The sequence below is a fragment of the Macaca fascicularis genome, chromosome 1 (assembly GCF_037993035.2).
Source record: "Macaca fascicularis isolate 582-1 chromosome 1, T2T-MFA8v1.1".
NCBI lineage: Eukaryota > Metazoa > Chordata > Mammalia > Primates > Cercopithecidae > Macaca > Macaca fascicularis.
Genome location: NC_088375.1, coordinates 13,322,711 through 13,345,962, shown reverse-complemented (window position 1 = coordinate 13,345,962; position 23,252 = coordinate 13,322,711). Strand labels below are relative to the sequence as shown.

The window sequence follows — 23,252 nt, the reverse complement described above, 5'->3', positions numbered from 1 at the left end:
TCAATCTCCCTAAGGCAGAGGTTCTCAAAGTGTGATCCTCAACCAGCATCAGCATCACCTAGGAACTTATTAAAAATGTAAATTCCAGGGTCACACTTCAGACCTACTACATCAGAAGCTCTGGACCAGCAATCTATATTTTAACAAGCCCTCTGGATGATTCTGGTGCACACTCAGGTTTGAGGAACCATTTCCCTAAACGATGTTTTCTTAATGGTGAGACATTTAGGATAGGATCATTCTTTGTTGTATAATAGTGTTCATGTACTGTAGAACATTTAGCATCTCTGGCCCTTACTACCCAATAATTACTGACAACCACATCTACCCTCCCCACAACTCAACAACAACAACAACAAAATACATTCCAAAACAGTAGTCTCCTTCAAGTAGGAAATATCTGTACTTCTCACAAGAAGCAAGAGAAAGAGGAACCCAGTTTCATGGCCAGATCTACCAGATTTTAGTAGATTTTCTAAGACTATGAAGGCTCAGTTTTCTAGTTGCTATAACGAAAAACCTCACCACTAGCTCCTAAATTGTATACCAGTAGAACAAAATATTGGAATAATATAGAAAAATCAATAGAGTCTCATGTAAGCAGAATTAGCAATACTTTGAAAGCAAAATTCCTATCTGTACTGATATTAAACAATACGTTTTTTAGGCCAGGCATGGTGGCTCATGCCTGTAATCTCACCATTTGAGGGGTTGAGATGGGAGGGTCGCTTGAGGCCAGGGGTTTGAGATTCGTCTGGGCAACATAGCGAGATTCCATCTCTACAAAAATTTAAAATTAGCCTGGTGTGGTGGTGCCTGACTGTAGACCCGGCCACCTGGGAGGCTGAGGTGGGAGGATCATTTGAGCCCAGGAGTTCAAGGCTGCAGTGAGCTATGATCACACCATTACACCCAAGCCTGGGTGACAGAATGAAATCCTGTCTCTTAAAAAAAAAAAAAAAACAATAAAAAATAAAAAAGAGTAGGTTTTCTAAGACCTGAATATACGTAACTAAAACTAACATTATAAATGGATATTATTTATTTATAAGTATGGAAAGAAAATATAAAGAGCAACATTTTTTAGGAGTATGTCAAACTAACAAGTGTTATTTTCACTGTATCATAAACATTTTTCCTGAATAATTAGTAGGTATAAAATAAACTAAACTGATAAACTTTTTATGGAAATATAATTTCAAGGAAATGGAGACATAAATATAAAACCTGAAACAAATTTTGAAAGAAGGTCAAAGTGTTTCAACTTTTTTCAGAAAAAAACATAATTCTAAGATAAGAAAATGTTAAGGAACCACATGAAAATCTTTAGAAATCTAATTCATAACTATACATTTCAATAAATACACCTAAATACAGTTGTTACTATAAAATTAAAACTTATAAAATTAAAACTTACAATTAAGAGACCAATATCCACATCTTTCTTGGTCATAAAAAGTTCTCTGATTTGTTCACATCGCAAAATTTCTTTAGTAATATATTTGGAGTAGTCATTCACTGGCTTGCCATACTTACATGGCATTACAGATGTATGGTTGGGCCCACAAGCATACAGATAAAAGGCCTCTTGTGAACCAACCTTAGCTCCTGAATAGCAGAAAAATAAAGTTAGTGATTTAAAACACTCTAACCAGAATTTTTCATAAAAAGCAAGAAACCAGGAGGGTTTTTTTTTGGCCAGATTCTTTCAGCTGTTCACTATATTTTATGAAATTGATAAAGCCTCAATTTCCAAATTGGTGTAATGAGAAAATAACCTATGCCAACTATGATGGAAGATGAATTAATGTATATAAAGTTAATCATGAAGCTTTTAATTAAATCATAATATTTCTATTTACTCCTTAGCCAGAAAACAGGTTTTCTGATTTATTTTACTTTTTTTCTTTTTTTTTTAAATAATGGAAGCTGTATCTTGGTAAATTCCATTTCTAACTAAAATTTGAATCAATATCTTTATTCCTTCCTATTTAGTCAATAAACACTGTCCGAATGCTATTATGTATCAGGTTTAAGGACATATTTTTAAAAATCATATATCTCATTTTTCCCTAAAATTTGATATTTGTATAAGAAATAATAAAATTATAAAGGAGACAACCAAGATAAGTTTACTAGTCACGATACTACATTATCCAGTATAAAAAAACACTAATTTAATATGAGATTTTCTTTTTTGAGGGTGGAGGAAATACATTTTTATATTAAATGTATGTATCAATTGTAAGACACAACTAGATTACAAAAATGTTAAAATATTTTAAAAGTGTATCTTAGAGTCTTGGAAATACAGTACTTATTAAACACAAGTAAAGGAACAGAGATACATATTTTAGCCAGGTTAATTTACTTAGTTTAATACTTGTTAACTGAGAAAAAAAACTGGAAATGTTTCAAAGGAAAAAATCTCACTCTGTCGCCCAGGTTGAAGTGCAGTGGTGCAATCATGGCTCACTCACCATTGAAGAGAAGCAAATTTCCCAGGTCCCATTTTCCAGCTAACTGCAAAAACTCTTCTTGGGATGATAAACAATGGCCAATCATGCAAAATGTTTTATTGCTATCAGATGACAAACTTGTTTTTCTTGGAAGCATAAAATCCAAAGTAACATCAGGCTTCCTACATTAAAAACAAAGTTAAAGCAACGACTTTAGGAAGTACTAGTACTAAGTATTTTTAAAGCATGAATATTTAACAATGGAGAATTCTTCAACAATTTTCTTGGGTCATTACCAGCTGGCACTGGGGCACAAGAGGAGGGCTAATTGTTTGTCTCTTGGTCAAAGGTACTGCAGAAAGAGGGGAGCCAAACAGAGATACCTGATGATCCCACAGCAGACCATGGGAAATGTGATGAGACATTTGTTGCAAGTTTTCTCTGCCATTTGACTTCCGCATATGCACCTTCCTGGTTTACAGATACAAACCAACCACCTCCCCTTAATTTTGCCAAGAAGTCTCCCATCTTGACAAACAATTCCAAAAATTGGAATCCATGACATTCCAAAAATGTTATGTCATCTACGAGGCCTCTGAAAACTAATCAGTAAAAACATAACTTCTTCAAAATTTCTTCTGTCTAGCCACTGAAATGTCAATGCTTTCTGCATTTTCTGTTTTCTTAATGCTAAGTGATTACACAGCTTTTGATTAGTCTCTTTTGCTTCATGGATAACGGTGAAGGAATGCTTACAAAAGACAGAGTTCTGGCAAAGGCAAAATAAAGCTTTCTCACAGAAAGACACACAAAGCAGGGAGGACTTCATCAACTAGTGAAACCACAGAGCTCTACCCCTAGTTTAGGAATGTTTTAAACTCCATTTTAAGATAATAAGGGTAATCTATAAAGGCAAAGTCTAAATAAAATGTGTAAGATGAAGACAGGATAAGCTAACATGGGTAGCTCTTAATGAGAAATCCAACTTTGTATATATTTATTTTAAAAGTTTTGCCTAAGGCTCTCTGTTTCACATATAACAGATAAACTTAACTATTTTAATTTTTTTTTTTAAATAAAGGAAAGATGTGAGATATGTTCAATGACATACTTCTCCTTGACCAAATAAATGGCTGTGACCGAAACTCCTCTATCGCCATCTAGTGGCATTATGACTTAAAATAGTTTTAAATTTTTTTATTTTAAAAAATAAGAGTGTTTCAATGAGAACACATGGACACAGGGAGGGGAACATCACACACCAGCGCCTGTCAGCAGGTGTTGGGGCAAGAGGAGGAAGAGCATCAGGACAAATACCTAATGCATGTGGGGCTTAAAACCTAGATGATGGGTTGATAGGTGCAGCAAACCACCATGGCACATGTATACCTATGTAAGAAACCTGCATGTTCTGACATGTATCCCAGAACTAAAGTAAAATGAAAATATAACAATAAAATAAAAATAAAATAGTGTTTTTAAGGGTGAAAGAAAACCTACTGCAGGATGAATGCAAAATGAATTAAACAAATATTAAGTATCTACCATGTGCCAAATATTTCTGCCATATTTGTAAGCTGTTAATAACAACTAAGAAAGTATTAACTCATTTTCAGTATTGTTACCTTATTTTAAAAGGCCTTTTCAAATGTACTCTTTTAGAAATTATTATTATTTTTTTTAATTGAGACAAGGTCTCGCTCTGTCACCCAGGCTGAAGTGCAAGGGTGCAATCATGGCTCACTGTAGCCTTGACTTACTGGGCTCAGGTGATTCTCCTGCCTCAGCCTCCCGAGTAGCTGGGACTATACAGGTATGCATCACCATGCCCAGCTAATTTTTTATTTTTAGTAGAGACAGGGTTTTTCCATGTTGCCCAGGTTGGTCTTCAATTCCCGGGCTAAAGCAATCCTTCTGCCTCAGCCTCTCAAAATGCTGGGATTACAGGCATGAAGCACCATGCCTGGCCTAGAAATTATTCTATAGCTTATAAGGTGATGAAGATATTATAGCACCAAGTTTAAGTCAACAGAATAAAATATTTGTTCTTGGTCACTTGCTCTGTTAACCAATGAAATTAACTTGTGCCAAATGGCAAACAATTCTCTCAAAGGAATGTAGACCTAAGTGGGTGGGTAAAAAAACAGAGTGATGTGTGAATCAAGTGACTATGTTTACTAATTTCAGACTGTCCACAATAAAAATCTAATTTCTCATTCTGAACATGTCTAATAGTTTATGGTTCCTATACCTGTCAGTTGACATAATTCAGAAAAAGGCTGCAGGGGCAGTAAAGGATAGGGTTTTAAAACATGGGCCCTCCTTAGGGTCAGAGTTTAGGTTAAAGTTTCAGCTCTACCCCTTACTTGTGGCAAGAGTTTGGGCAAGTCACTCTAGGTCTCAGTTGCCTCATCTGTAAAATTTGGATAATAATATACCTACTTCATAGTATTGCTGGGAGGATTAAATTAGGTAATCTGTATAAAGTGTCTAATGCAGTGCCTGGCACATGTTGAAAGCTCAAGAAATGGAGAGGAGAGTGTCTAGGAGGAGACAGGGCTCTCTACTTACAACTCCAGACCCAGCTCTATCTGATTTAACTATAGGTTCTGGAAACAAATTTGCTGATTGGCTACAGCAGCCACAGCAGGTGTGAAGATCGAGACTGTCACAGACTGTATTTTATTTGGAATATGGAACATGGAAATTAGGCTTCAATTACGTATTTTTACGATTTTTTAAAATGAATACAAAACTGAACTCTTATTTCCAAAGCATGTTCTTGCTTGTGGTAGACACCATGGACCGTAAAGCGATTCACAAGCCCCTGTTCCCTGTCTCCCTCTATTATTGAGGCTGGAGGGCTATAAGCAATCAATTGCTGCAGCCTCCTGCAGCGATGCCCAGTCCTCCACTTCAAACTGTCCTCCTCTCACCTGCACAGGGCAAGTTCCATCTCCTCTTTCAGGTCTCAGCTTTAATACCCTGTTCTTAGATAGGCCTTCCCTGATCCATCCATCATTAGTGTCAAACTTGATATTTTCTGTCTCAGGGTTTTAAAGCATGGACCTCACAGTATTTGTCATCATTTGCAAATATTCATTTAATTGTGTTTGCTTGTTGTCTGATTCCTCACCAGACTGTGACTCCACGAAGGCAGGGAATGTGTCCATCTTGTTTACCACTGTCCCCCAGGCCTTATTAATACATCAAGTGCTCAAAACACTGTGATTCTTCAATAAATGTGATGAATGAACAAATGAATGAATAAAAATAGGTTAATCTGTGTTAAGGGTATATGTTATTTCCATGGTCTAATCTACTTTGAGGGATTTTTGAGAGAATTAGATCATGTATATAAAGCATCCAGCAAAAGATCTGCAACATAATAAGTATGCAATATATTATGTTCCCTTTGATTAAATCTAGACTTCTCAGCTTGGCATTCAAAGCCTGCTAAGTAGTCTCACCATTCCCATTCTTTTGTATTTCTCATTATTCAACTTAAACTCATCCAACCAGCTTAATCCTCTACCATGCCACATTACAGTTTCAAATTCTCATCTTCTTTCATGCTACTTCATTCAATACAATACTTCCCAATGCTTACAAATCGAAGATACCTTATAATTCCTACAGGCTAAAATTTTACATTACGATATTCCACAAGACATTTCTTATTAACTTGGCTCACAATTCTCCTATGTGGTAAAAATCATACAGTACTCTCCCTGAATCTATCACTTGCTATATTTCTAGCACTCTATCTGAATCTATCACCTTATACATAGACTAGTCTTTCTAATTTCTTTTGAAAGTCTAATTTAATTTAGGTATTAACCTTATTAGCCACTTAATTTAAATAATTATCATGGCTTCAGTTTTACAATATATGGACTTGCGGGATGAAATTATAGATTCTGTTCTTTCATATATAGTTATACATAAATGTCTAAATTTCTAGGTATCTGCATGCTCCCCAAACCCAAATATTAATTTTCAACAGTCACTTCTACAGAAGGCTTATTCTGCATGAAAATGACCAATAGGAAAAAAAAGTCCAACTCTGACAGATTTGTAAGTTAAAGTATAGTAAATTTTATTGTAGTAAAAACCTAGAATTTTCTGTAATCTGTTTCAGAAGTTATAATAGACTAATGAAACATAACATTGTAACTGAGATTGACATGCATTTCCTCAAAATGCTTCCTACCTCTGTCCAGAGACCCATATGGAGATTTTCCCACGAATCTTCTTTTTCCCTTGGGGCTGCTGTAAGTAGGTGAGTACTAAATGTTGCCATTTGCTTGGGAGGAAAATATTCTCCTGTGATTCAACCTGTGCTAGTAAAACAGCTTTCACGTCATCATTTGAATCCATGCACACACTATAAAAAAAGAGAAAAGGCATAGGCTGAAAAGATAAAAATTCTGACCTCAGTATTTAACACATATATAGTAACTATAATTCTAAATATTTAAGTAAGATTAAAAATCAGTTCTATTTTTTTTAAAGTGCTTGAAAAGTCAGTAGGTCTTCATTTTATACCATAAGCTACTTAGTTATTCTATTATTACCTCAATTCATGAACTGAAATAGATTGGGCTCATTGGCTGGTAGTCATAATTTAGGCAATAATTTTCAGAATTCAGTTTGTAAAAATATATATATTATTACTATTTATATAGTCATCGCTCATTTAGAAATTACAATGTATTATTTGGTTCATAGAAAAATTAATATAAATGTCTAAATACCAGACTGTATTGGAGGTCTAATCTACTTTGTGGAATTACTAAAAGAATGAGGAGATAACGTACATAAGGCATCTACTAATGTTTGTAACATTTACAAGGTAGGTATTCCTAAATAACACACTGGTTTGTTTAGATTTGAGTTTTAGACAAATAGTATCATACTATTCATACCCAATACAAATAAAAGACCTGTATCTATACCACTTAATAAATGAGACATTATAAAAGGACAAGATAACAAGGAGAACCCAAGCTTATCAGGTAATGCCTATTAAATATATAACCCACATGGAAAACATGTTTGTTAATAATACCTTAAGACCATTACAATCTGATAGAATATTTCCATAGAACAAGACTTCAATAAGTATTTGATCTAAAATCTAACAGAGAATTATTGTATTTTATTTATTTTTTTATTTTTATTTTTATTTTTTGAGACAGTCTCACTCTGTCACCCAGACCGGAGCGCAGTGGCATGCGATCTGGGCTCTGCCTCCCAGGTTCAAGCGATTCTCCTGCTTCAGCCTCCCGAACAGCTGGGACTACAGGCATGCACCATCATGCCTGGCTAATTTTTGCGGTTTTTGTTTGTTTGTTTTGTAGAGATCGGGTTTCACTATGTTGGCCAGGCTGGTCTCAAACTCCTGACCTCAGCTGATATGACTGCCTTGGCTTCCCGAAGTGCTGGGATTACAGGTGTGACACCACGCCCAGCCGAGAATTAATGTATTTTAGATTTTATGGATTTTTGGATAGAATAATACACTATTACAAAAGTGATATTAATAGCTGTTAGAATGTATATATTTTTAAATGAGACTTTTTGTTTCGCTATAATGAAATTTTATTAGCAGATTTCACATTAATGTCTCTTACATAAATTATTTAAATACATTATCTATTCATGGGAGGCTGAGGATAATCAATACCGAAAGATAAAACTGGCATTGTGGGGATCAGCCCACACTTGGATCATCAACGCTTTGGATCCCAGTGAAATTATATGAATACATCCTTCTTCTATGAGTCTTTCACCAGGATTTATGTACTCTGCACCTTCCGGTCTGTCGCTCCCTATAAGAAAAAGATGTTAAAATGATCAGTAAAATGGTTCATAACAATTGAGTAGAAAAGTGAATTTACAAGAATACAAAGCACGTTTGTTCATTTGTAGTAGGTTACCTACCCAGAATGTCTGAGCCTGATCTGTTCTAAACAACCATATTTCCAGAGTATAGATGTTAACTCCAAAAAAGCACAAGGGATGAAAAATGGTAATTCAGTACTTTAAAAGTTATTAAATGTTTAAAAATGTATAATAACTGAGGACAACTGTGGGCATAACCAGACTGCTATGTGACAACCTATTACAATGTGTACCAAGCTTCTTTCTTCAGCTGGATTGGGTCACTATGACTTCCCTGACCCTGGTCCAGGGAGCACACATCACTGTCAATGTGTGTCATTGTCTCACACTACCAAAAATCATTCTAGAATTATCACATGGCATGATTTTTAAAAATTTTCATATTACAAATTTTAAGGAAAAACTCTAGTGTTTGAATATATTCATAATTTATATTCCCTGGTGAGTGGTCTTTGAATATAATTGCTAAGTGATTCAGAATCTCTAGTGTTTCTTTAAGGCAAGCTAGGGTAAATGCTTACAGGTTTGGGCTATCTGGTTATTCATCTTGACTCCTCTTTCTCATCTTTTAAAACACAGCACTACCTGAAGATGTATGGTGATCTACTTGTCATTATAATACTTGTGACTTTATATAAAGCTATGTTATATCATAATACAAAATGCATGTCCAAAGGTTCAGACTTTTAAAGAACACTACTGCTTATTAGACTGCATATGTATTAGTTGCTATTTTTCAACAGGTAAAACCATGACCGATATTAAAAAAAAAATACTCCCCGTAGTGATGACAATAGTTTTAAAAAAGAAGAGTTAAAGTAACTGATTATTTTGAGGCTACTGACCAAGATATAAGATGTATAGAGAACTCATATCTGACATGAAATTTTAAAAATGTTCCATACCAAATATGAACTTGTACAAATAAAAGAGTAGGACAAAACCAGTGTGTACCTAGGAATTATAGAGTACGAATATTACAAATATTTAACTTAATGCTCACAACCATCTTATAAGGTAAATATACATAGGGTGACAGAATTGAGGCGCTGAGAGGTTAATTTGTCCAAAGGCATCAGTTAGAGGTAAAAGATGTGGTATCACAGCAAAATATTCTTTATCTCTCTTCAAAAATTTATACATGTCTACTATTTTTAAGTGTTCATACAAAATCATCTTTCTAAAATATGTTTTCTAATATATTCTTAAAATAAAAAATTAAGACAAAACTTTCTAATATTTACTTTTCTCAGGTCACTATGTACATTTATTCATTTTATAAGAGACTGTTTACATTGAGATTGCCTCCATTAAAACATGAGAAGGCAATCTGCATAGCTTATAGTATAGTAGCAATGTCAAGGCTCTGGAATTAAAAACAGGTGGGTTTCAATTCCTTTTCCTCACTTACCAGCTATATAATTTGGTCATGCTACTTAACTTCCTCTAAATATACAGATAGTATGAGCACTTACTAACTTGTTAATATTAAAAATGTATATAGAAACAGCTGAGCAAAGTGACATATATACAGAAAGCACTCAACGCACATTAGATAGCATCATAATAAATATTATCACATGTAGAGCTATCAGTTCTTAGGTGGCAAAATTCAATCCACAACAGAAAATTCTAGTGAAGGCATAGTGTCCTAAAACAGAGGTTCCACTGGGTGAGAAAGATTTGTGGAATGAAGAGCTAATAATAATGAATAATGAAAGATTTGTGGAATTGAGGGCTGCATCTCCATGTACATATAAAGCCCTAAACATCTGTCTCATCCAGTCATTTCATTCATTCCATAGGCCCTAAGAATTATCCCACCTACTTCACTTTCCATCACCATAAACTGTTTTTCAATGAACAGTTTTTTTCTGCCCTAGTCATATGAGAAACAAGGTGCAGTATAATAGCAATTCTTCAGTTAAAGAAGGAACTGGAATGAAATTTATTCTAATGTTGGAGAATGGCTGATGCATTTAAACATTCTGTGACAGGAACTAGGGGAGGGTCACTGAGGTAAGACACGGCATGAGAAGGAGAACTTGAAATAAAAGAGAGAAGGACGTTCACAGGCCGGGTGCAGTGCCTCACGCCTGTAATCCCAGCACTTTGAGAGACTGAGGCAGGCGGATCGCAAGGTCAGCAGACTGAGACCATCCTGGCTAACACGGTGAAACCCGTCTCTACTAAAAACACAAAAAATTAGCCGGGCGTGGTGGCACACGCCCGTAGTCCCAGCTACTTGGGAGGCTGAGGCAGGAGCATCACTCAAACCTGGGAGGCAGAGGTTGCAATGAGCCTCAAAAAAAAATAAAAACAAAAACAAAAACAAAAAAGCAGGTGGCTCACACCTGCAACCCTAACACTTTGGGAGGCTGAGGCAGGCAGATCATTTGAGGTCAGGAGTTTGAGACCAGCCTGGCCAACATAGTGAAACCCCATCTTTACTAAAAATATAAAATTAGCCAGGCATGGTGGCCAGCGCCTGAATCCCAGCTACTCGGGAGGCTGAGGCAGTAGAATTGCTTGAACCTGGGAGGCGGAGGTTGCAGTGAGCCAAGATCGCACCATTGCACTCCAGCCTGGGCGAAACTCTGCCTCAAAAAAAAAAGAAAGAAAATGAAATGCGGACCGTCTAACAGAGGCTGGGAAATAACAGAAAGAAAAGCAGCTATAGGGTTTATCCTTTTCTAACATCAGGAGCCACCCTAATCCAGTAATGGGACCAGGAAAGAAGTTCCATAAGGAACTCTAGGGGCTGATGACCCCAGAAAAAGTTGTATTTGTGGTGTCCCCTTCACCCCTATAAAAAACTAAAGTATCTGTAATGGATATTCAAGGCTATATGACAACTCAGGCTTTGATAAGTCAGGACCTACCATCACTAAGGCATTTAAGGTGAAGAACATGTTAACAGTGTTAAGAACACTACTACATTTTTACTGCTCAAGGAAAATTACAGTCTGAAAACTCTTCGTGTACAAATCAGATAATCCGGTCATCATACCTGTACCATCAAAGCTGCTATCTGGTAAAATTAATGATTTGTTTCTTTTCTTTATGTTCTTTCCTTTTTCTGCGGTACTCTCAGCTTCATGGATACATTCCACATTAAACCACAGTGAAACACTGAAACCTTCTGATAGGTGTGGCCAGCAGTTTTGCCCCAGCAACGGCAGGTGGACTGGGGCTATGTGCCAAGATGAAAGCAGCCGATGGGGAAAACTCTCTCTATCAGCCTCTTTCTTGCTCCGTGAAACTCGTGCTCTTCTCAATAAACCCATGGCCTTACTGTTTAAAATCCCAGGATACTTTTGTGATGAAACACCGTTGCTTAAATTTGGAGTGTGCAGTAAAGGGAAGGTTAGATACTGTGAAGGGCTCATAGTAGTATCACTTTCAATAATTTTCAGAATACCTAGGAGAAGAATTTTCTAGAGAAAAGGAAAAACAAATGAAACTTTCTAATCATGTAATAAAGTACATAATAATCTTGAAATTTACATTATACATGAAAATACAAACATACCCATACATATCAGTATTCCTATATAAATACCTTCCTATCTCCCACATCTTTAAAATTTTCATTTTTTCATAGCTGAGATAAAATATGAAACAGATTTCATTCTTTTTTTTTTTTTTTTTTTTTTTTAAAGACAGAGTCTCACTCTGTTGCCCAGGCTAGAGTGTAGTGGCGTGATCTCGGCTCACTGCAACCTCTGCCTCCCAGGTTCAGGCTATTCTCCTGCCTCAGCCTCCGGAGTAGCTGGGATTACAGCTGGGATTACCCCCACCACCCCCAGCTAATTTTTGTACTTTTAGTAGAAACAAGGTTTCATCATGTTGGCCAGGCTAGTCTCGCACTCCTGACCTCAGGTGATCCACCCATCTTGGCCTCCCAAAGTGCTGGGATTACAGGCGTGAGCCACCATGCCCAGCCTTCATTCTTAAAATATGTAATCTTTTGTGGTTAATTTGTTTCATTTTTAGATTTTTTTTTTTTTTTAGACTGAGTTTAGCTCTTATTGCCCAGGCAGAGTGCAATGGCACGATCTCAGCTCACTGCAACCTCTGCCACCCAGGATCAAGTGATTCTCCTGCCTCAGCCTCCTGAGTAGCTGGGATTACAGATGCATGCCACCACGCCCAGCTAATTTTTGTATTTTTAGTAGAGACGGGGTTTCATCATATTGGTCAGGCTGGTCTCGAACTCCTGACCTCAGGTGATCTGCCCGCCTCGGCCTCCCAAAATGCTGGGATTACAGGCGTGAGCCATGGTGCCCTGCCTTAGATGTTTTTTTGTTAAAATTTTTTATTTTTAATTTTTGTGGATACATGGTAAGTACATCTATTTATGGGGTACCTAGATTTTTTGATACATATTTAGATTTAATAGTTATGATTTGGTTTTAAATTTTAAATTAAAAATAATACTTATATCAAGAATCATTTCTACTAACGAAAAATGTTTATTTCTAAGTAAACTATGGTTCTTCTCCCAATTATTTTTAAATCAGAGATATAACCAGAGACATTACATATTCTCCAGATTTCTGACTTTGGAGCATGACTGTCTTCATAAAACTGAGTATTCAATTGCTTTCCAATTTATTTCACATGATTTTTTTCATATCAAGTAAATTTTCTTTCATCTGTGTTTGGAAAACTGAAACAAGGTTTTAAACTTTTATTTATATTACAAGTTTTTGGTTAAACTGAAATGTAGAATTTATAGAAAATACAAGAGGAAATGCACATTTAATTAAAGGCAAGAACAATGACTAAGGAGAGAGAAGGAAAAAAATAAAAAAGATTAACCTAGTACAATGTCCTATTCATGCTTAAAATAACACCTGATGTTGATTATGATAATGACAAATATACTTAGAAGAAGTAATAAAAAAGCATTCCACAAATATAGCAGCCAGTTTTCAATGATCTACACTAGTGGTTTTTAACCCATGTTCCACAGAGCTCCCTTAGGAACCTTGGGACTGGAGCAGGGTGATAAAGTGGGCAGGGCTCTGGAACATCCAAATCCCACTACGAAGTAGCTCCAAAGTTTTCTGTCTTATTTGCTTATGCTTCTAGTCAAGGTTTCATTATAAAAAATGGGTTTCCTAGCAAATAATAGTTTAAAAGACACTAAGCCACACCAATGGAAAGGGGAAGTGTAGACAATAACTGAAGAGTATAGTGGATAATAACCTTTTGAGAAGGATAATCCCTAAGATGGTTATAACTATTCACAATTAAGCTCTCTTTAGTAATTAAAATTATTCAGCTTTTCTAAGCACAAAAATTGGAGATGGGGTGGGTAAAGAAAAGATAATCTAAGTGATATGTCTGGTTAATCAAAATTGAAGTGAAATGGTTAAAATATATGCAAATAATTGAGCATTTCACACATAATAATAAGAAATTGACTATACCAATTGTCACATCAAAAGAGCTTAGTAACATTTCTAAATAATTAAAAATACATTCTATTAAAAATTATAAGTGAAAGAATTTATCAGTGAAAAATGTAAAGATTATAGCATATTTACTGTGCAAGGAGATTTCTCTAGAAATATTCTCAAAAGAAGGGTTAGCTCTTCTGAACATGTTCTTGAACTCATCAAAGATACCAAAAGATCCACCAATACTTTCTGGCATGCTAAATTAAAGAAAGAGGAAAAAAATTAAGGCTAGTACACAATTAGAGGAACAAATGAGCAATTTCACCAAAAGAGCTAAAATACTATTGTCACTTTTTGAATGGATTATAAAAAATCTAGTATAGCAATCACAAAATTTGCTGAAGAAATAGCCATATAACTAAATGTAAATCAACCAACCAACCGTCAAAAACAACAAAAACCACTTTTCTTTTTAATATTATTATTTTTTTAGACAGAGTCTCATTCTGTCACCCAGGCTGGAGTGCAATGGCATGATCTCAGCTCACTGCAACCTCCACCTCCCAGGTACAAGTGATTCTCCTGCCTCAGCCTCTCGAGGAGCTGGGACTACAGGCACGTGTTACCATGCCCAGCTGATTTTTGTATTTTTAGTAGAGACGGGGTTTTGCCATGTTGGCCACGCTGGTCTCAAACTCCTGACCTCAGGTGATCCACCCGCCTCGGCCTCCCAAAGTGCTGGGATTACAGGCGTGAGCCACCGTGCCCGGCTGGCATGAGCTCACTTTTCTTAAAGATTAATTAGCTACAAATAAACTAAGGGCATTCTTTAAAGAAGCATAAATCAACATAATATTTGTTAAGCTAATACTTCTATATAATAAAATAGTCTGCTAACTTCTAATCTTGAAAATGTTTAAATTATATCTATCACTTTTTAAGTACAAAATTAGATGACAAGTAGTGGAAATATTAAAGATGATTTAAATACTTAAATATCACCAACTATTTAGTTTGAACATTTTCTTTATTCCATCATAGGTTTAGCACAAAACATAAATGGTGATACACAAATTCATAGAATTCTTTAGAGCAAAATAATAACTAATATTTGTAGAGCAAATTATAGTGTTCAAAGTATTTTTACATGCTTTATTTCAGCTGATCCTCACCAAAAACAAAAAAACCCTACAAAATAAATATTATCTCCACTTTGACCTGAAAGAAATAATCTTGATTTAAAACCTGAGATAAGTTTTAAAAGATTGGTAGTTTTGGAAGACCTGGAGGTTAGAGAATAGAAGCTGTATTTAAGCAACATATTTTGCAGAAGCAATGAGCTTGACACAGTAGTAAAATAGTACATACATCTGGAGAGACTACTTGCAATGAGACCATAAAATAGCATGGACTTTGTCTTGTACATAACATGAATCCATTAAAGGTTTTTAAGTAGGAAAATAATATGATCAAAGTGTGTGTGCTTAGTTTTTTTATTTTTCCAGTTCAAAACTAACAGATTCCAGTTAAAAATGGGGGAATGGATATATACACTTGCTTCTGTGTACTACTGAAAACTCACAGCATTAAAGTACAGAATTATAAGAAGGAAGAAACCCATAACAGCAAAAATATGTGGGGGCAGTGGGCATTGGGGCACATCTAGTGAAAGATTTAAAAATATTTCTTGAAGATGGAAAAGCAGATGGATAAAAGACAAAGCTGCAACCTAGAATTCCTTTGAATTAAAAAGAGGTTCAGAGCAGTAGGAAGCCGAGCTGTCCATCTAAGGTCTGGAGAGAAAGTGAGAGTGCGGCTGACAATACAGGGATTAATGAAAGGTCTCTCTGTGAATATCCACCTCTCTCCGGTTTCTCAGTACACAGCACAGATAGTTCAGTATTCACTTTTAGGTCCCAAACCTGATAACTCGTCTCTAAAGAAACGAAGTGGATTACCAGGCAAAAGCTCAGGTGTATATAGGCTTTTAGCATCATGGCTACCGAGTATAACTGTCCAGTCTGCAGACTGAACAAACTGCCTAACCAGAGGGAAAAGCAGAGACTAAAATAAAGCATGAATGCTGTATGCCAAGCCATGTATCCTAGTTTTGGGCTGTGATGCCTGGATCAAGAAAGGGATGCCTTTTTTCTCAGCACAAAGACACTATAAGCCAGCCAAGCCCTATATGTGAAAGATGCATTTTTCTAAGGTATGCAAACTGCCATGCAGGGTAATAGTATCCCTAATGGTCCCCCAAAGTAAAGCTCTCTTCATTACAGTGTTTGGGAAGCCCCTAATCATCCAACGGCACATTCACACAGAGCTCTTCAACATATTACCCACTCAGGAAAGAGGCCAAAATAGAAAATAAATTCACTTTCACAGTATTAGAGGAAATCTCCAACAGTTTTGCTAAATATAAATAGGCTAAAAAGGTTCATAAAAATATTAGAGAATTAGCAACCTAAAGCAGTAAAAACAATACTTAAAAAACAAGAAACAGACAAAACTGACCCCAGAGGAAAATGAGATAATTTGGGGACAGAAGAAACTTTAAGATGTTTGTTACTATAATCAGATATATACGAGGAGATATTATATCCTTATATGAAAAAGAAATAACCAGAAAACAGTCAAGCAAAAAAGAGTTCTTAAATATTAAAATTACCAAAATGAAAAATTAAATAAAAGGTTGGGATTGAAAAAATGTCTCAAGATGTAGCATAAAAACAGTGACATAGTCAATATGACAGGAAAGATAATCTTATCTTTGCAAGATCAATTGGGAAGGCTCAAGATTACAATTAGAATACAAGAAAAAAAAGAGAAGGGAATATGGAGAGGAGAAAATTATTTTTTAAAATAATAACGCTTCATGATCCTGTATTAGATCTAAGATATGACACTAAAAGCAAGGCAATGAAAGTCAAAATAGACAAATAGGACTTCATAAAAATCTTTTAAAACGTGCTATCAAAGTAAACCATCAAGAAAGTGAACAGACAGCACAAATAATGGGAGAAAATATTTGCAAACCACATATCTGATGAGGACCTTCCATCTAGAATATATAAAAAAACTCTTACTATTCAATAATCAAAACACAAATCACCAGTATAAAAATGGCTGAAGGATTTGGATAGACATTTCTCTGAAGAAATCCAAAGAAAATATGCAAATAGCTAATAAGCACACTGCTATGGTGTAAATATCTGTCCCCTCCAAAACTCAAGTTGAAATTTGGTTTCCATTGTGGTAGTGTTAAGAGATGGGATATTTGGGAGGTGACTGGGTCATGAGGAGTCTGCCCTCATGGGTGGGATTCATGCCCTTATGAAAGGGAGAGTTCAGCCCCCTTTTGCCTCTTTTCCTTTCTGCCTTTTGCCATGTGAGGATGTAGCAAGAAGGCCCTTGCAAGATGCTGGCACTTTGATCTTGGACTTTCAGTCTCTAGAACTATGAGAAAATAAAAATCTGTTCATTATAAATCACTCAGTCTGTGGTATTCCATTATAGTAGCACAAAAGGGACTAAGGCACACACAAAGATATACTTAATACATTAGCCTTCAGAGAAATACAAATCAAAACCACAGCAAGATACAACTTCATATCCACTAGGAGAGATATAATTAAAAAGGCATATAATAACAAGTGTTGGCAAGAATGTGAAGAAATTAGAACCCTTATACACTGATGGTAAGAATGTAAAATGGTATAGCCATTTTGGGCAATCGTCTGTCAATTTCTCAAATGATTAAACACAGAGTTACCATATGACCCAAAAGAAATGACTCAAGAGAAATGAAAACATATGTTCACACAAGAAAACTGTACATGAGTGTTCATAGCAGCATTATTCATAGTAGCAAAAAAGTAGGACAACCCAAATGTCCATCAACTGAAGAATGGAAAAATCAAATGCAGTATACCCACACAGTGGAATGTTATTTCAGCCAAAAAAGAAAAGAAGCAGAGAAGGGGAAAAGTAACTTTATAGTGGAGAGACCTGACAAACACTACTTAATGCAAGTGATCAGGGTCAACATCAGCAATTATAAATCATGTTGACAATATGTACCCTTGATATGATTTAATGACAATGGCACTTTGCTTCTATGATCTTCCTCTCAAAAGTCCATACCCCTAGTGTAATCATGACTTTTGACCAAGGTGCCAAAACTTTCATTCAATGGTGGAGGAACAGCCTCTTCAACAAATGGTGCTAAGAAAATTGGATATTCACATGCAAAAAAATAATAATAAAGTTGGCTCCTTACCTAACACCATATACAAAGTTTAACTCAAAATGAATTCAGGACCTAAATGTAAAACTATATATCGCTCAGAATAAAACTTACGGGGAACACTCCATAATATTGGATTTGTCAATGATTTCTTAGATATGACACCAAAGGTACAGCCAACTAAATAAAAAAATAGATAAACTGGACTTCAAAATGAAAAACTTTTGTGCATCAAAGGATACTATCAACAGAGTAAAAAGACAACCCACAGAATAGGAGAAAATATTAACATATCACATATCTGATAAGGAATCAATATCCAGAATATATAGAGAACTCTTAAACCTCAACAACAAAAAAAGAAACAACCCAATTCGAACATAAGCAGAGGACTTGAATAGACATTTCTTCAAACAAGATATACAAATGGCCAATAAGTACATGAAAAGAGGTTCAACATCACTAATCATTAGGGAAATACAAATCAAAATCACAAGATAGCACAATGAGAAAAATGTCAAACAAATTCTAATACAGGGACATTCTTCAAAATACCTGACCAGTGCCCCTCAAAACTGTCAAGGCCAACAAAAACAAGGAAAGTCTGAGAAACTGTTACAGTCAAGAGGTACCTAAGAAGACATGACAACTAACTATTATGTAGTATTATCCTGGATAAAATCCTCGAACAGAAAAAGGACATTATGTAAAAATTTAAGAAATCTGAATTATGGACTTTAGTTAATAATAACATATCAATATAAGTTCATTAATTATAATACATACATCACAAAAAGTTAGATGTTAATAATAAGGGAAACTGGCAGGGAAGGGTGTAATGAGGGAACTCTATAATAGCTGTTCAATTTCTCTGTAAATCTAAAGGTGTTCTAAAAAATAAAGTCTATTAATAAAAACTGAAGGAGAATTGCTTAACCTGGGAGGCAGAGGTTGCAGTGAACTGAGATCGCACCACTGCACTCCAGCCTGGGCGACAAGAGCAAAACTCTGTCTACAAGAAAAAAACAAAAACCAAAAAAAACCTGAAAAAAAGGAATCCATACAAAGTAAGAAATTTAAAACATGATTAGAGAACTAAAGTGCTGAAACATGCTACCACATGAATGAAGGTTGAAAGCATCATGCTATGTGAAAGAAACCAATCACAAAAGACCACATATTCCATGTATATGGAAAAACATCCAGAAGAGAAAGTAGATGAGTAATTGCAGAAGAATCCGTGTAGAGGACGGTTAAGAGGCAATGGGCAATGACTGCTAAAGGGTACAGGGTTTCTTTTGGAGGTGATGAAAATGTTCTAAAATTAATTGTGGTGATGGTTGCACAGCTCTGTAAATAAACTGCCTACTACAAAACACTGAACTCTACACTTTAAATAGGTGAAAGTTATGGTATGGGAATTATATCCCAATAAAGCTGTTATTAAATAATGGAACGTAATTTCTCAGAGTTAAAATGGAAACACATATTCAGAACACAAGGGTTCACTAAGTGCCTAGCGTAATAAATAAAAATACACCCATATACTAAATAAGTAAATGAATGAGAAGAGAAAGCTTTTCCTTAAAGTACAATCTCAGTGAATAAATGCAGAAGGAATGATGGAAATAGAAAATCACTATTTGGCAGATACCACAGAATTAACTGTCTCACTCAAGAATCATCATACTTTCATATTTTTTCATAATACTAAAATTAGTGGATAAAAGAATGAGAAAAAGTACATTTACATAGTCTCAAGTTATCTTCCCACAAGATACTTATTAATTATAAAGGGATAATAGTAACTTTATAATAGAGAAACAGCAAACACCTCCTTAACCACATGATCAAAGTTAACATCACCAGTAGTAAGATCCATATATCATATATCCTTTTGATTTGATGCACTCAGAAGGACCCAGTATCACTTCTGAGTACTCCTGCCAAAAATGTATAACCTGAATTTAATCATGAGAAAACATCACACAAACCAAAATTAACGTCTCGTGTAGGCTAGCCTTAAGTTCTCCAATTAAAATGTAGATTTATTGTGATTAGCAATCATATTATACATTCATTATGACTTCCTCAAATGTCTGAGGAAGTACCAAGTACAGAGTAATCAATATCAGATATGGCAACAACATAGCGTTAGACTGGGTTTACAGTCCCCACAATGCTACTTCTATGTATATGACCCTGAACAAGTCAACCCCTTGGAATCTAGATTTTCCTCTCTATAAACATACTTGCACTCTGTCTATTTCATTGTGTGGATCTGAGGAACAAATGGGATAATGCACATAAAGACGCTTTTTTGAAATCACAGAGCACTATGCCAATAGAAGACTTTTTTTTTTTTGAGACAGGGTCTTGCTCTGTCACCCAGACTGGAGTGCAGTGGCACGATCACGGCTCACTGCAGCCTTGGCCTCCTGGGCCTAAGTGATCCTCCCACCTCAGCCTCCCGAGTAGCTAGGACCACAGGCATGCGCCACCAAACCTGGCTGATTTTTATAGATGGGGTCTCTTTATATTGCCCAGGCTGGTCTTGAACTCCCAGGCTCAAGTGATCCGCCTACCACCTCAGCCTCCCAAAGTGCTAAGATCACAGACATGAGCCACCACATCCGGCCAGAAGCCATTATTATCAACTTTTCACAAAAAATAATTTCAGAGCTATTGTTAAAACAGTTTCAACTTACCTTGAAAATCAGAATCGGCCTGTGTTAAAATACTCAAGAACCCTCCTAAAAGATTTTTCACAGTTCCCTGAAGATTACAAAAAAAAATACAAAATTAAATTACTTACCTCACAGAAGCATGAAACAACTGTAATGTCATAATAAATTATATGATAGGGTATCTACTATATGTGTATATATGTATTTTAAAATGACTAAAAAGACTACTATGTGTAGGATTATACTAATTTTCATTTTCTTTTTATACTGTTTTTAAATTTTCTGATTTTTCAAAACAGTGAGCATATATTCAAATTAAATGCATTTTAAAAAATATTACCCATTCTCAGAAATAGATGAGAATTTACTACTGGCTAGCAAAGGACATTAACTTTTTATGCTACTTTTAAAAAAATATGGAATTAGAAGATTTTGGAATACCACTTGTAGGTAAAAACACACCTGAGGTACCAGCAAAGATAAGTAATCATCTCGAATAATTTTCAGAAAAGTTGGGTTATACATTAAGGAGATGTTATTGGGTGATGAGTCTGATAAATATTGATCACATTTAACTAAATGAATCTTTTACCTGTTGCATGAGCAGAAAAATATTCTTTTCTTTCTGCCTAATAATTCTCAAAAAACTCTCAAATACATGGGCAAGCACATCAAGTTTGGCTTTACTAGCAGAAAGCAAATTTAATTCTAGCATACAAATCTCAGGATATATTATTTCCCCTTGAGTGAGGTTTTCGAGTAAGTCATTTGGACTGCTTGATGCACTGAAACCTTCTGTTTCAGACTTTAAGTCTACCCCTGAAAAGAGAAAAACAAAAGATTATTTTTATTCCCTAAACACTAAATATTTCAAACTTTATTAATCATTTAGAAGATCTAGTGGCAAAAGTACTATTCAGAGGATGCTTACAAAACCTTTTCCAATCTTTTCCTACAACACAACTTATGACAATGATATGGGTATTCTGAAGATTAATGAGTTGCCTTAAAAGCAATTTTCATCTTCAGTAGAACCACAAATTTTACAAATAAACAAGAATTTTTATAGACATATGATACAGATTTAACATATCCCATGGACACAACTTTAAAAAAAAAAACCTATTCAAACTTTCTGACCCCCCAAATACCTAAATCACAGAGCAGTTCAATTTGCCTACCCAAATCTTTGTGAAAATAGCAGGCTTGGCTATTGGTTGGATGAATTATCAATTTTGCCAACTTCATAACTGAGAAACAATCCTGTCTTATTGAATATTGCATTTTGGAAAAATTGACTTATAAGATCTTTTAAGACTGCTGTGCTCTTAATAAAACGTTGATATAGTTAAGAAATTTATAAATTTCACCACCCAGTTACGATTACAACATCACCCAGGTTATCTATTTCTATTTTATTATCTATTTCTAGTATTTATTGTCTTTCACACTAGAATATACATGAAATTGGGGAAGCTGTCCTTCACTCCATGTTCTTAGGCACTCAGACGATGTTTGTGATAACAAACTATATCACATTGTTGCATATATGAATGCCAGACTGTTGGGAAGATCAATAAAATGATAATGCAACACATTTGTTAAACTGTAAGGCAATACAAAATTCTAAAGTGGTATTATTATGAACCATTTTGCTATTCAATGATATGGCTTGCAGATCTAATCACAAGCACTTCAATGATATTTTACCATCATCTTGGGTTTTGCCATCTTCAGGATTGCTTTCACTATCTGCTTCATAACCTTCTTCTTCAACTAAAAGCTTAAAACTACAACACTGAGAATCCTCAGCTTCTTCTGAAAAATCACGAGGCTGGGATGACAATTCTTCTGCAGATTGACGACTCTATAAATCAGTGTAATTCAAAGGTAAAAGTTGTAATATTTGCTTGTTTTTAGTTATAGAATACTTATTATTCAAAAGTCATGTTAAGGACAGTTTCAATATTTTCTTAAAGAAAAAAACTTAGCAATATGAATTATTATAAATTATGAAATTCACTCAGCAAAATTTCCCAGATGCTTTCAGACAACTTAATACCTCAAAAAAGAGGGTTTCTAACAAAGTAAGTTACAGGTCATTTATTTATTATTTATTAATAAATAAATATATGTAAGAAATTTCATTCTAGTTATACAATAGGAAATGACTAAAAACCACAATGTGGTGAAATTTTACTTCATACAATTTAATACTAATATATATTATTTGTGCACATTTGTTAATAAAAAGATTTTTTCATAAGGATTTTTATAAATGCCTCATAAATTAGGTACTAGAGCAGACAAGACATTTTTTTCAAAGGGATTAATTAAAATATCTCAGAATGCAATTGTCTACATAACAAGCATCTCAGAAATCAAGAGTTCCAGTATTAACTTCCTTTGTAAGAAATTTTCCTTTTCTTATAAAAATGTCACTAATACCTTCATTTCAGAAAACATTTTCACCTAAAGAAGCTCAGAATACTTCATCATTGTAACAACAATAAAAGGTAGAATAAAGTAGATATTTTAACAT

The 23,252-nt window shown here is 34.9% G+C and overlaps 1 protein-coding gene across 10 annotated transcripts in view; it reads right to left on the bottom strand.

Annotated features, from left to right (window-relative positions):
* The window catches only part of LYST (lysosomal trafficking regulator), a 217,038-nt gene that overhangs the window by 111,541 nt on the left and 82,245 nt on the right, over positions 1–23,252 (bottom strand). For all 10 annotated transcript variants that reach the window (XM_074040199.1, XM_074040127.1, XM_074039942.1 and 7 more), the window contains 9 exons: positions 22,421–22,577; positions 21,303–21,529; positions 20,732–20,798; positions 13,922–14,031; positions 11,377–11,803; positions 8,149–8,293; positions 6,673–6,846; positions 2,481–2,641; positions 1,418–1,608 (listed from right to left, as the gene is read on the bottom strand). In XM_074040199.1, coding sequence (XP_073896300.1) covers positions 1,418–1,608; positions 2,481–2,641; positions 6,673–6,846; positions 8,149–8,293; positions 11,377–11,803; positions 13,922–14,031; positions 20,732–20,798; positions 21,303–21,529; positions 22,421–22,577 — 1,659 coding nt within the window. The remainder of the gene's footprint in view (positions 1–1,417; positions 1,609–2,480; positions 2,642–6,672; positions 6,847–8,148; positions 8,294–11,376; positions 11,804–13,921; positions 14,032–20,731; positions 20,799–21,302; positions 21,530–22,420; positions 22,578–23,252) is intronic.